The 12,884-nt window shown below is 30.3% G+C and overlaps 1 protein-coding gene and 1 pseudogene across 2 annotated transcripts; one reads left to right on the top strand and one right to left on the bottom strand.

The window, feature by feature from the left end:
* Positions 1–923: 923 nt before the first annotated feature.
* LOC108330504 (14-3-3-like protein) lies at positions 924–2,198 on the bottom strand (annotated as a pseudogene).
* Positions 2,199–4,798: 2,600 nt separating this feature from the next.
* Positions 4,799–6,267, top strand: LOC108331075 (probable WRKY transcription factor 40). Of its 2 annotated transcripts, none has more exons than XM_017565693.2 (4): positions 4,799–4,985; positions 5,095–5,418; positions 5,636–5,752; positions 5,835–6,267. In XM_017565693.2, the coding sequence occupies exons 1-4, from the start codon at positions 4,884–4,886 to the stop codon at positions 6,117–6,119; spliced, it is 828 nt and encodes a 275-aa protein (XP_017421182.1). In that variant the 5' UTR covers positions 4,799–4,883; the 3' UTR covers positions 6,120–6,267. The 2 variants fall into 2 exon arrangements, with proteins under 2 accessions (XP_017421182.1, XP_017421181.1); XM_017565692.2 differs by having other exon boundaries at positions 4,800–4,985; positions 5,829–6,267.
* Positions 6,268–12,884: the final 6,617 nt, after the last annotated feature.

The raw sequence follows: 12,884 nt of genomic DNA on the forward strand, positions 1-12,884 counted from the left end.
AACGACGTTTGTTCAATTTGACGGCAGACCCCTAATTGCTCCAATTTTACAAAAATAAGGATCCAATTGAGACACCAAAAAGAAAAGGAACCTATTTGAGATTCACGCCGAAAATAGGGACCTGTCGAGACATTAAACCTTTAATTAACTCATCAAAATTGTCTTAGTAAATGGAGGTTGAGTATATAATTGGTTAGAGGAACATAAATAAAGTTTACTTATTTATTCATAAATAAAGTTAAATGGGAAAATTATCCAATAATATACATCCACGAAGTAAATATAGTTCTCTAAAAAAAATTAAAAAATAGGGAGAAGTTGAGTTTACCATTTTCAAATTTAGTATGATGATAGATGGCATATAAATAATGTAAAAAAAGGCATGAATTTGGAAGCAATTAATATATATATTACAAGTTGAACACTAGTCACCCCCTGAATATTACCTAATTAATTGATGCATAAGTGTAATTTGTGTATAAATTAATCAGTTTTCACATGTTAGTAAATTTGAAATGGCATTTTTAATGTAACACTAGTACAGTAAGAGAAAACGACAACGATTATTTTTGTCTATAAGCAGCGGTTTCCGAACCGAGGCATATCCAGGCGAGGCAAAAAGTCAATTACTTTTTACTTCGAGTGCAAACCGAGGCATAAAAGGAGGGGATTTGGCCTCGGTTCAGCCTTAACCGAAGCAATAGAGTTTTTGATTTTTAAATTTTTTTTTCATAGGACTTTATGCCTCGGTTGTAGCTTGAACCGAGGCAGTAGAGTCCTTTTTTTTAAATGAGGTATGCACATCCACAATTCATAACAGACATGAATGCCTAAAATTCCAGCACCAAAGATATAAGCAAAAAACACCTCCCTTCAAAAAGATACAGAGGAGAAGTTCAATTCTAATTAGCAGTAAAACATCTCTACTGATCATATTGTGTCGGTGTTGCTTCTTTAATTTCATCTGCTCCATCATCCTGAAAGCACATGAAATTTCATCAATAAGTTGTTGATAAGAATACAAAAAAAAACGCGAAGGAGGAACTTAGGCAAACTAAAATACCTGCTTGTTCGAGGTCCAAAGGGTGAGGTTATCACGAAGCAGTTGCATGATCAAAGTGTTATCCTTGTATGATTCCTCTCCCAGTGTATCCAATTCAGCAATCGCTTCATCAAAAGCCTAGTGCATATCAAAAGGATAAAGATTCTAGCATTAGTTTGAAATATGCCATCAAAACAGAACATCTTACAGTAAAGTTGTGCTCTTGCAACTGGTTTCAAAAAACTTTCATAACAGAGACTAAAAATAATATAGTCCATGGTACTCAGGTCAGGTACAAAGGCCAAAATATTCTCTAAATCTAACCTGTTTCACAAACAGGTTAACAAAAATCGCACTGACTAAATTGTGCAAATTTCACAAACAGGTTAACAAAAATTGTAAAATTACAAGCCATAAACGCAAGTTTGGATAATAAATCGAATAGATCTGAATCAAGAAATCAGTAAAAAAAAAGAAATGGAAAGGGAAAAAAAGGGCGAACCTGAGCCGATTTGTATGCAGTGAGAGTGCTCTCGACGAGGTACCTATGGTAATCGCCCTTCATCTTGAAGTAGAAGACCTTAGAATCGCCGGAGGAAGCCGAGGGAATAAGGCGAGAGTTGAGGGGCTTGAGAATATCGTCACAGATGTTGGAGAGCTCGGACTCGATCTTGGATCGATAGTCGCGGATGACGCTGACGTGATCCTCGTTGCCGCGGCTCTCTTCCTTCTGCTCGATCGAGGAGATGATGTGCCACGAGGGAGGAGTGGCGGAGGGAGGAGGCGACGGAGGGAGCAGAAACGCAAAAACATCGTTGGAGGCAGCAAGATACACAACCCTCACTGTGACAAAATTGAAGGCACCGTGGTCGTTGGAGGCAGTGGTGGGAGCAGCGATGGAGAGAGCACCGAGGTCGTTGGAGGCAATGAGATGCACCACCCTCAACGCGATTAAATGGAGGCATTGTCTGAAGTGGTTGGAGGCAGCAAAGGAGGAAGCAACGTCGTTGGACGCAGCGGCAGAGGGCGACAAAGAGCAGCAGCGAGATGCACCGGTGCAGTCGTTAAAGGCAGCGACATAGTCGTTGGAGGCACCGAGGAGGCGCTGCGGCGAGGATCCGATGCGGGGGTCCGCAAAGCACTTCCCGAAGCTCATGGCAGCGTCGGAGGTGAGCGGAGATTGAGGCAAAGTACGGAGGCCGGAGATGCGGTGGAGGTCGGCGGCGAGGATGTTGGAGACGTTGAAGAGTGTTGTTCGAGGGACTAACGTTGACAAGTGTGTAAGGGTGAGAATGGTGAAAAAAGAAGACCAAGAAGAGGAAAGAGTGGAGTGAATGCATTGTTGAAGGAGAGAGAGAAAAAAGAAAGAGTTCGGAAAATGTCAAGCCATACTAACTCAATTATTTGGTTAAGCGATGTCTAATTTAATGCGTGTAGGGGTCACGTGATATTTGCAGGCTTTTATGCTTCGATCTTATAGCAACCAAGGTAATAAACGCTTTTCTGACTCGGTTCTCCTTGAATCGAGGCCTATAAAATCGTTATAATTACAAAACTGTCACTGCAACCAAAACACATTACCCGCATTAGAATCCTGATTTATTACTAGTGTATCCTCTATTTAATGAGCCAAATAAAATTAGAGAGAACATCCCATACGAGAATACAGAATATTCTTATCTTGCTAATTAAAAAATGACAGTATGATAATTTTGTTTAATTGTATTATTAAATTGTTGTTTTTTTCTTTTGGAATGAGGAATAGTGTTGATAAAAAAATATAGAAATGATTGGAATAATGAATCTAAATTTTGCTCGAACAGATTAATTTGGAAGAATTAAAAAAATTGAAGCAGAAATTTGTTTCCATTAGTTTGGATGCATAAAGAAAATAGTTATAATAAATAAGTAAATTATATATTTTTAAAAAAGAATTTTTCTTTAATATACATTGTTTATTATTTTTAATATTACCAAATATGATTCAAAAAGAAAATTAAGATAGTTCATTTACCTCTCATTGGTGTATGTCTTCTGGTTATATTTCAATCTCTTAAATTTGTTATTTTCACTATATTTCATCCAGTAGAGACAAAAACTAAAAATCGTTCATGTAGTTTGATTCCTGATTTTATAAATCTAAAAAACCCTTTACTCGGTTCGAGAGCTAGAATATGTTTTTTTTCCTTTTAATAATTTAAAATCTTGCAGTGGTCCCTTCTCTCTCTTTTTTTTTCTTTTTTCTTTTTTCTTTTAAGTTCTCTCAAGTAATTAAGAGTATTTTTTTTTCAAATGATCCACCTATTTATTCAACATAGAAGTTCTTACGCTATCAATCCACTACAAGTCATTTATGCACTAAGACTACGTGATAATTGTTGTAAAAATGAACAAATTGCATCTAAACTAGTCAAATTTATTGTCTTATTTAGCTCATATGAAAAGGGATCTTTAATTTAAATAAAAGTATGTAAAATTGTCCGTCTTTAAAAAATAACAAAAATTGATTGATATATTCATTATAAACTGTAGTAAAATTACGATTTTTATTTTGTTCAGGTTGAAATGTTTGCACCACACATGATTCTTTCTTTTATCATTTGTTAGTATGTATGTGTGTGTTCCATGTTTTTTTTTACCGTTTAAATTTAAAAATAACATTGCTTTGATGTAATGACTTGTTGTAAATATTTGTTTATATTTGTTTATATTTATATTTGATTTTGTGAATATTTATTGATAATTGATGTTTTCCTACTATGACTATTGGTATTATTTTCTATCAATATTTGATTCCTAACTCACAAGTTATGAGAATATGTGACATAGTTCCCTGTCTTGAATTGTTAGGACATTAAATGCATGAAGTAGTTTGGAAAGAAATGCATCTGAATGTTTACGTTTGAAATAGATATTAAATATGGGGTGTTGAATTAAAGTACTAGAAATGGAGAAATAGCAAGAATGGGAAAGATGCTTAAGACGTAGTAGAGTGGAACAAGAAAAAGGAATCAGAAAAAGTGGAATTGAAGCCATAGACTTGGTGCTCGAGTTCACATGTAATAACCAAGAAAGTGCTAAAGGACGGTCAACACCGAAGAAAACTAACAAGAATCTACTCCAATCTCTATGCATATTTTTGTTTCTTTTGCATTCCATATATTCTAGTCAACGAGATAATTTTACGGTCAATCAATGCAAAACTTTCAGATTGACCATTCCATCAACAGATTCTTCTTACTATATCAACATTTCTTTCTTCTTTTTCAAAAAATTCATCTGTCCAACCACAATTTATATAAAAAAATATTAAATTAATAAAATTGTTAAAAAACAAAATAAACTTTATTTCTCTTAACCCTCTTCTCTTACATTCCATGCAAACATCTTAAGAAAAAGTAATAATACGATATATAAAAATAATTAAAGTAAAAAAACAACTGTTTAATCAGACACTTATTATAAAAAGCTTCTACACTGTGAGTACACTAATTCTTCTTATTATTATATATTTTTTTTTTTAAGAAATACAAGAAGCTTCTTTTTAGCTGCGGAATGCGCGTCCGGGGTTTTAATTACGGACAGCATGAAATGAAGGAACTGTACGAGACTGTTTTCTCGTCCTCACTTTCGTGCCACTTTCGTCGCAACAAATAATAATAAAAGTCTTCAACTCGCTCTCATATATTATTTTCATTCTCTGTCTCTGTCTGTCTGTCTCTCTCTCTCTCTATATATATATATATAAGTTCCGTGTCTCATTCTCTTATATCCAATTAAACTAATCTATCTCATCGCTCGTTTTGCGTCAACCAAACCATTGTAGCTTCTCTCATTCCCTATGTCCCTTGATTCCGAAGCAAATCTTTCTTCCATGGAACCAACTTGTGTCGACACTTCTCTCAACCTTAACGTTATTCCCTCTTCACACACGGACATCGCGGTTAGTATATGTATATACAAACACACACATGCACACTGTAACAGCAACCATCATATGAAATGAACCTTTTTTCGCGATGATCTAATTGCGTTGGAAATTTTGTGACCAGGGAGAATTTTTGGTTGAAGAGTTGCGGCGTTTAAACTGTGAGAACAAGATGCTAACTGCGACGCTGAACCACGTATACGAGAACTGTCTTGCTTTGCAGAAACATTTGAGTGAGTTTAACAGACTGAAGAAAGCAAATTTTGACAAAGAAGAAACAGCATCGCTGAAAAGAAAGGTTGACAGTGAGAATTGCGCGAATCTGTTTTGCGTCAACGCCCTCACAGAGTGCAGCAGTGAGGAAGAGACGTTCAAAAAGCCTAAGCAAAGTACCACCCCAAAGGTTCACAAAGTTTTTGTACGGACAGATGCATCTGATACCAGCTTGGTAAGTTCCATCTTTTAAGATTCATCTGCTACTGTTACTGTTTGAGTAATTATGAAAATATCCTTGCGTATATGTATGAAATCACAAATTTTGATGAGTTAAATTACTTGGTTCCTTTACATGATCAATATCAAATAGGCTATTTTATTTTATGAATAGGTATTTGGAGGTTCTAAGAACTAACAAAAGATGCTTAATATGTTTTTGGGTGTTGAAGTATGTGAGGGACGGATATCAGTGGAGAAAATATGGTCAAAAAGTGACCAGAGATAACCCTTCTCCTAGGGCTTACTTCAAGTGTTCCTATGCTCCGGGCTGTCCAGTGAAGAAGAAGGTAAATCAGTAGACGAGTACAGTGATGAATGTTGATTTGTTTTCTGTAACCGATGATGAAGATGTTTGTTAATTAGGTGCAGAGAAGCGTGGAGGATCGAAGTGTGTTGGTGACAACGTACGAAGGAGAACACAACCATGGTGAACATCAAACGGAGACATCGGGGAATTCAGGGAAAAGTGAAAGTGGGGAAGCGCTAGAATTGGTCCAGTCAAGAGTGGTTGACATGAATGGGCAAAAGTCATTGGTCCAGCAGTTTTTAGTTCAACAAATGGCTACATCTTTGACCAGAGATCCTAATTTCACTGCAGCACTTGCTTCTGCCATCTCGGGAAATCTACATCATACTTCTACGCCAAAACGTTGAATTAATTCAGTGCATGTATTTCAACTAAACATATTGCTTTTAATTTGTTATTTTTATTATTATCTATTACATGGAGCATCGATCCTTCTATATAAACTATATTGCCCATCATTTTTTTTCAACAAATATTTATATACTTTTCAAGATATATTTTTTCTTTTATAAAATTAATCAAGATACTAACATCATAATATATTTATCTAGATTTTTTTTTTGTGAAAATTCTTTAATAAAAGTAAGATATATAAAAAAATATGTTGAACAATGTATGGAAGAATATAAAGCAAGAAAGACACTACCTTTATATTAGTTCACTTTGTGTTGTGAGTAGATTGTGAATATCTCCAATTGCGGACTGTGTTATCAAGGTCTAAAAGACACTTATGTACACATTATTCGATGATGTAGTGTATATTAAAAATATACAATAACTAACTAAATAAATGAATAATTAATCACTGTGCAAAATTTTTAGACTAATATAGGATACCATACTATATAAAACAGTTGTAAAATATGGATGTTCATATCATGGTGGTTATTTTTATAGAACAATCAATATATATGGAGCCTGTCTAAAGAGGTTTTATATTATCGTGCAATTATGTCTTCCAATGCATTACCATGTAAATTTTAAATTCAATTACATTGATAGAAACTGAAAATTAACTTGATATTAATTGCTTATATAAAAAAGCTATGATACATCTTAAAGTATGTTTATTTTTTATTTTTTTATTTTTATTAAAGGTTAAGTTTTAACTCATTTAAATTTCTAATATTCAAAATTCATTCAATTAACTTATAGATCCTGCAAAACCAAATTCATTCAATTAACTTTGATTCTTGTTTGTTTAGAAAACAATAGACTTATCTCTTTAACACAATTATACTAAATTTGGTTTTTTAAGTCGTTGATGGTATGTTAGGGGAGTTAGCACAAGATGGAGCACTTGGTGTCCGAAGTTAGATTAAATGGTTATTGGTTGCATATGTTTTTAGATGTGATTTGACATAATGTCACATTAATTGAAATTATTACCATGACATTAGGGTTGAGCATTAGTCATTGGATCATATTTGAATCCAACCTTATTAATTAAGTATAACTTGAATTTAATATTTTAAAATTTATATTTGATCCATTAATTTATTAGATTAATTGGTTTCAGATTGTTTTTGTTATAAGTTTATTTAATCAGCTTTTTTATTATAGATTTATATTAAATTAAACTGTTTAATATAAAAATAATTTTATTTTAAATAAATTATATAAATATAGTACATCTTTAACTAAATAAATTATATGTATAATTTTAATAAGATTATTAGAAAGTCATAACTTAACTATGTGTTAAGAACTGAACTTAAGCCTAACTCAATTTCACAAAATTAGATTATAAAATGAGGTTTGCATCCGTTTATATGCTAAAAATTAATTTTATTTCTAGTTAACAATGTGGGACTTCTCACATTCTTTTACTACGAAAACATTTTATTTGTATATTTTCTTTATAGATATCACAATTTTTCTCATCTCTTGTGAAACTTAGAATTCACATATGTACTATGTTTGCATTTCTAACAAATTGAGTGACATTATTTTAAGTTAATTGGCATTTAAGGTTAAAATTTTTGAATGCTCAAACCAAACTGTGACCCATCAAAAAAATATAAAGATGATTTAGGTACAAAATTTTCTAAACCAATAAAAAAAGAGAGAGTTTAAACTCAAGACATGCTAAAGTTTAGCATAAGTCCGGAGAGTAACTCGGCTGCATAAATATGACAGGGCACAGCCACCAAACCGAAAGATCATGACCATACCAGATTGACAAGTTGGAGCACAAATTGCACTATATCAGAACACAACTGTATTACACCACTTTGCTTCGTGTAAATGCTGGCTAAAGTTGTTCGGCAGGTAAACCAGAAAAATATCCAAGAAAATTTGAAAACCTGATCAGAGTTGCATGTGAATATGAGGACCATCTCACACGTCTTTTTATGTTTTTTTTTTTTTCTTTTCTGGTTCAGCAAAGTTATGACTGCAAAATTTGATTTATGACTGAGATGGGTCTGCTAGATGCATGTGGGAGGTTTTGCCCTCTGTTTCCTTCTCTATTTAAAACTTTATTTTTTGTCCTTTACTGATACGCAGCTTCTTTCCTATTACAGGAAGGTTCTGCTATGCAGATTTTCTTTGTTGCAGGAAGATACTTCTTTATTTAAAGGTATGCTATTTCTTTTATTTGTTATTGAAAGTAAATGGAAAATGTTGGAAGTCTTACCGTATATAAGAATAAATTTAAATCTAAAATATATTAGTGTGTAAATTTTATTTTATAAATCAATTTCTTTAAGATTAATTAAATTTAAAATTTAATCTTAACATGATATTATCATAATCTATCTAGTTAGATTTATATTAAGTTTATAATAATATTCCAAATACGGATCACGTGATTAACTTTGCTTTTTTTTTTTTATTATAATTTTAAAATAACGATATTACGATACACTTTTACGTTTATTTCACACTTAGTATAAAGATAAAATATTATAAAAATATATTTTTTAAGAAGAAAAAAATAAAAAGTAAAAAAAAATAATATCAAACGAAGATAAAAAATTAGGTGTGTCAAAAAATATTTTTCATAATTTTAACTTCAGAAGACTGACAAAATAACATGGTAAAGTAAATTACCGAGTTCAAGGTATTTTTTATTTTAAAACTTTATATTTTCATTGTAGTCCTATCTTTAAAAATTGTTTCGTATTTAAAAGGAAGAACATATTATGAATTGCTACTATTCTTGATTTCGAAGTCGTTTGAGAATTTTCAACATAATATAATAAATCTGACATTCCCTTGACAAATTACATTCCCACTCACCTTCACATATATTCCATCCAAACTAGAGAAATTTAAAACACAAGGGTCGATGAGGAGTCCAATTAATAACTTATAGAAAAATTATAATTAAGATCATGCTTTGCTAAATTATTTTAAACGTATCTAATACGTATGACTTTTATTCAATACATTGAGAATTTGAAGATAAAGATTCATTATACACAGAATTGAAAAATGTTTTATTATGCTGTTTATGTAAGAAATTTTAAAAGAAATTAAAATTTTAGAATTTTATTAAAATAACTAGATTGCGTAAAATTAAATAGTTTTAAATTTCATGTAAAAAAAGTAGGAATTTAATTTTTTTATATTTTTAACTTGTTTTTTTTCTTCTTTTAATGCATCTTTCTGTTCTATTTTTGTTGAGATGGTAAGATATCGATCGTTAGTTTGATTGAATCTGAGAAATTATTGATTTAGTCGAAGTTTAAGTGTTATGATCTTAATCTAATGCGGTTTTTTTTTTTTTAATGTTTATGGTTATTTTTTTATCAATTACATTAATATTATTTTTAACAAATATTTCATTATGATTTTTTTTAATATTGATTGGAAAATGTTTTGGACAAGCTAGGATTTGTTTTATAAATGTTACGTGGAGAAATCCAATTTACATTAATTGAGAACTAGAAGAGAAAAATAACGACCCTATGATATAGAAAAATCGACTTCAATTAATGTTAATGTTGATAATTGCGGTAGAAATCAATTAAAAACAATTTCAATCATCAATCAATTTGGTTTTTCAATTCTTCATCATTGTATGTCAAAAAACATCTGGTAAACATTGATAAAAAAAATATCAAATAGATTTGACTAAAAAAATTATAATTTTTAAATTATTAATAATTATTTAGTGTTTAAACTATTTGATGATATTCTCTCCATTTTGTCATCTGTGGTGATTTTCTTTTCTCAAATTGATTTCTTATCTTTAAATTCTTCAAATAATATTTTTTTAACGTGTTTACGCTTTATTTCAGTTCTCATTTCTTCTCTGTCTATTCATCCAAAGAAAATATTAATCATCAAAGGCAATCACAACCAAAGCAGGTCTTGGTCGGTCAACCACTAAAAGCCAATATCAGACAATAGTTAGAGAGAGAGAAATATGAGAATAATATATAATAGTATGATATGAAAAGTAAGTTCAACAAAATTATACATATATATAATATAAATGTTCAATCAATAATCATTACTTATATATTTAATGATTTTTTTCCATATAAACAAAACTTTGCCTTAATTAACTATACAATCATGATGACCAATACTTTAAATTTATTGAGAAACTACATAAGCGCGTTGTAAAAATCTAAATTGTTTGAATTTGGCAATACCGTAAGAATTTAACAATCGTAAGTTGATTTAGCCACTAACGTTAAGAATAACTCATTTCAAAGAATATAACACTGAAAGATACTTTATCAGTTTATTCAACGGTTTGAGATGAGATTGAAAAATGAAGCTTTTTCTAACAGCACCACTTAGGAAAAAGTGAGTTGTTTTTTATGGTTTTGGAATCTACTTTTTGTTTTTTCTATAAAGAACGTGTTAAAACTTTTAGTTAGTTTAGAAGAAAGCACTAAGCATATAAACTGGCATAAGGCAATGCAACTTTTCTTTTGCATGTGTTTTGGTCTTGCACTATTTTACAAAAGGAGTGGTGTGAGACCAAGTAAAAAGCGTGTGAAATGCAATATCGATGAAATGGAACAGTTGCATGCAGCTTAGAAGTGACATCCTGGGACCATGCATGAATTGGCAGCTAAATTTGACGGACGCTACTAAGTGCATATGTTTTCTTCTCAATTTGTTTAATTCTAGGAAGGGATATCTTCATTTCCTACCTGTTTATAGTTATAGGATTTATGCTGTGTTAGGTCCAAACCAAAAGTCGTATATTAAATAATATTAGAGATGAATTTGAGTTTATATATTATTATAAGAAACCTTTTATAATGTTACTAAAAATAAATTTATAAAAATTTGGTATAGAATGGATAATATCTTATTATTGTAAAATTATTAAAAATTTCATTTAAATAATAATACAAAAACATATATAAATCTTGATTATAAATTAATTTTGTAAGATTGTTTTAAATTTAAAATTCTATCACAATGCGCATGAAATTTCTGTCAATGACATACATATGTGGTTAAAAACACAATATAATACAATTAGCATGATACGTATATGTCACATTTAAATGAAAAAACAGAACAAATCAATGTGTTTGAATTTGTAGTTGAATTGAAAAATTATTGGACCAATGAACAATATTAATCAAGTAGTTAATAGAAGAAGACATCTCCATATTTTGTCTTTTTTTTTTCAGTAACACGAATGTAAAATGGAAGTATTATGAGAATGGTGCTTAGTAACCCAATTGTTTTTTTTTTAATTAAATTTGTTATTACTAATAAAAAAAAGTGCATGAAATTCCAGTTAAATTTTACTTGTGCTCGTGCATCTGGTTTCAAGTCTTTAACGTGTGTGTACCATTTTTACGTCAAAAGTGTGTAAGAACGTACAAGTTATTTCTTAGTTGCTTCTGTAATATTGATCTGATATTTTTTTAAATAAAAAAGGAAATATGTCAGCACGAGTGTTAAATTATTATACTAAATATATACTGACTTGAAACAAAGTTTGCACAAGTGTACGTGCAAAACTCAAATCATGTAAAAAGAATAGTAACGATTTACATTTTTTTTACTGCAAAAATTATGATAAAAGCATTTTGGCAGAAAGAAATATTTAAGTAATAAACTAAATAGACTGTATTGGAATCGTTAGATGGATAATTTTAAGTTTGATTTACTGAAGGTAGTAAATAGATTGAAAAAAAGAAGAAACTAATGGGTTTGTATAGTTTTTTTTTCAAAGACTTTATTAAGGTTTTAATTTCCATAATATGTAGGATGTTTTGGTTTTAATACCTATTTAATTTTTTGCTTAATTTTTGTTTTATTAGTACTTTTTGTTCTTACATCAAGAAAAAAGTAAAAAAAACATGAAAAGAAAAATAAACAAAAGAAAATAGAAAGAAAAAAAGAAGAAGAATATTACCCATATCCTATAGATTTTCTAAGATTCAAGTGTTCTTTGCAGAAATTTTTTGTTATTTTCTGTTGTTAGTAAAAATATTTACCACTATTTCTCTTACATTGATATCAAAATTCTGTGTTGAATTTTGTGATTATTATCTATGATAATGATTCATTTACTTATTTTTAGTAAAAACCTTTGGTTAGAGAATGAACGATAAAAGACATTATGATCATAAAGAAAAACCTATTATGTAAAAAGACAGTGGATTTTGATATGTTAACTTTTTCATAACAATTTCTTTTTTACAACAGTTATATGTAATTATTTTAATAGTTTGTTTGAATTTATTTTTAAAAAAATATTTGAAACAAATCAATCATAAAATATCACATGTACTCTGACGTCCCAAAATATATAAAAAAGATATAATACATATAATAAAGACGTCATCATGCATAATATAGGAAAACAGTCAAGAGTAATTATGATTACAATCATCCTTAGAATAATGTGGAATTGAAACTAGAGTATTAGAGTTTCTCCCTGAAAATTACAGAGAATTTAAAACTTTAAATGCACTAAAGTTCTTCAAAATGATATGAGTTCATGGAAATAAAAGCTAGCAAATCTAAGCTGTAGCACTGCCGTCCCCATCAAGAGGTGTTTCCGAAGTATCCTCCTCGTCATCTGCTCCCACTCAAGTGGATGATCATCGCAAAAGAAAACACATACAACATGCACAAACACAAGCAAGCAAGGGTGAGCTAATTATATAAAAAGCATGCAT

This window comes from Vigna angularis, chromosome 4 (assembly GCF_016808095.1).
Source record: "Vigna angularis cultivar LongXiaoDou No.4 chromosome 4, ASM1680809v1, whole genome shotgun sequence".
Classification (NCBI taxonomy): Eukaryota; Viridiplantae; Streptophyta; class Magnoliopsida; order Fabales; family Fabaceae; genus Vigna; species Vigna angularis.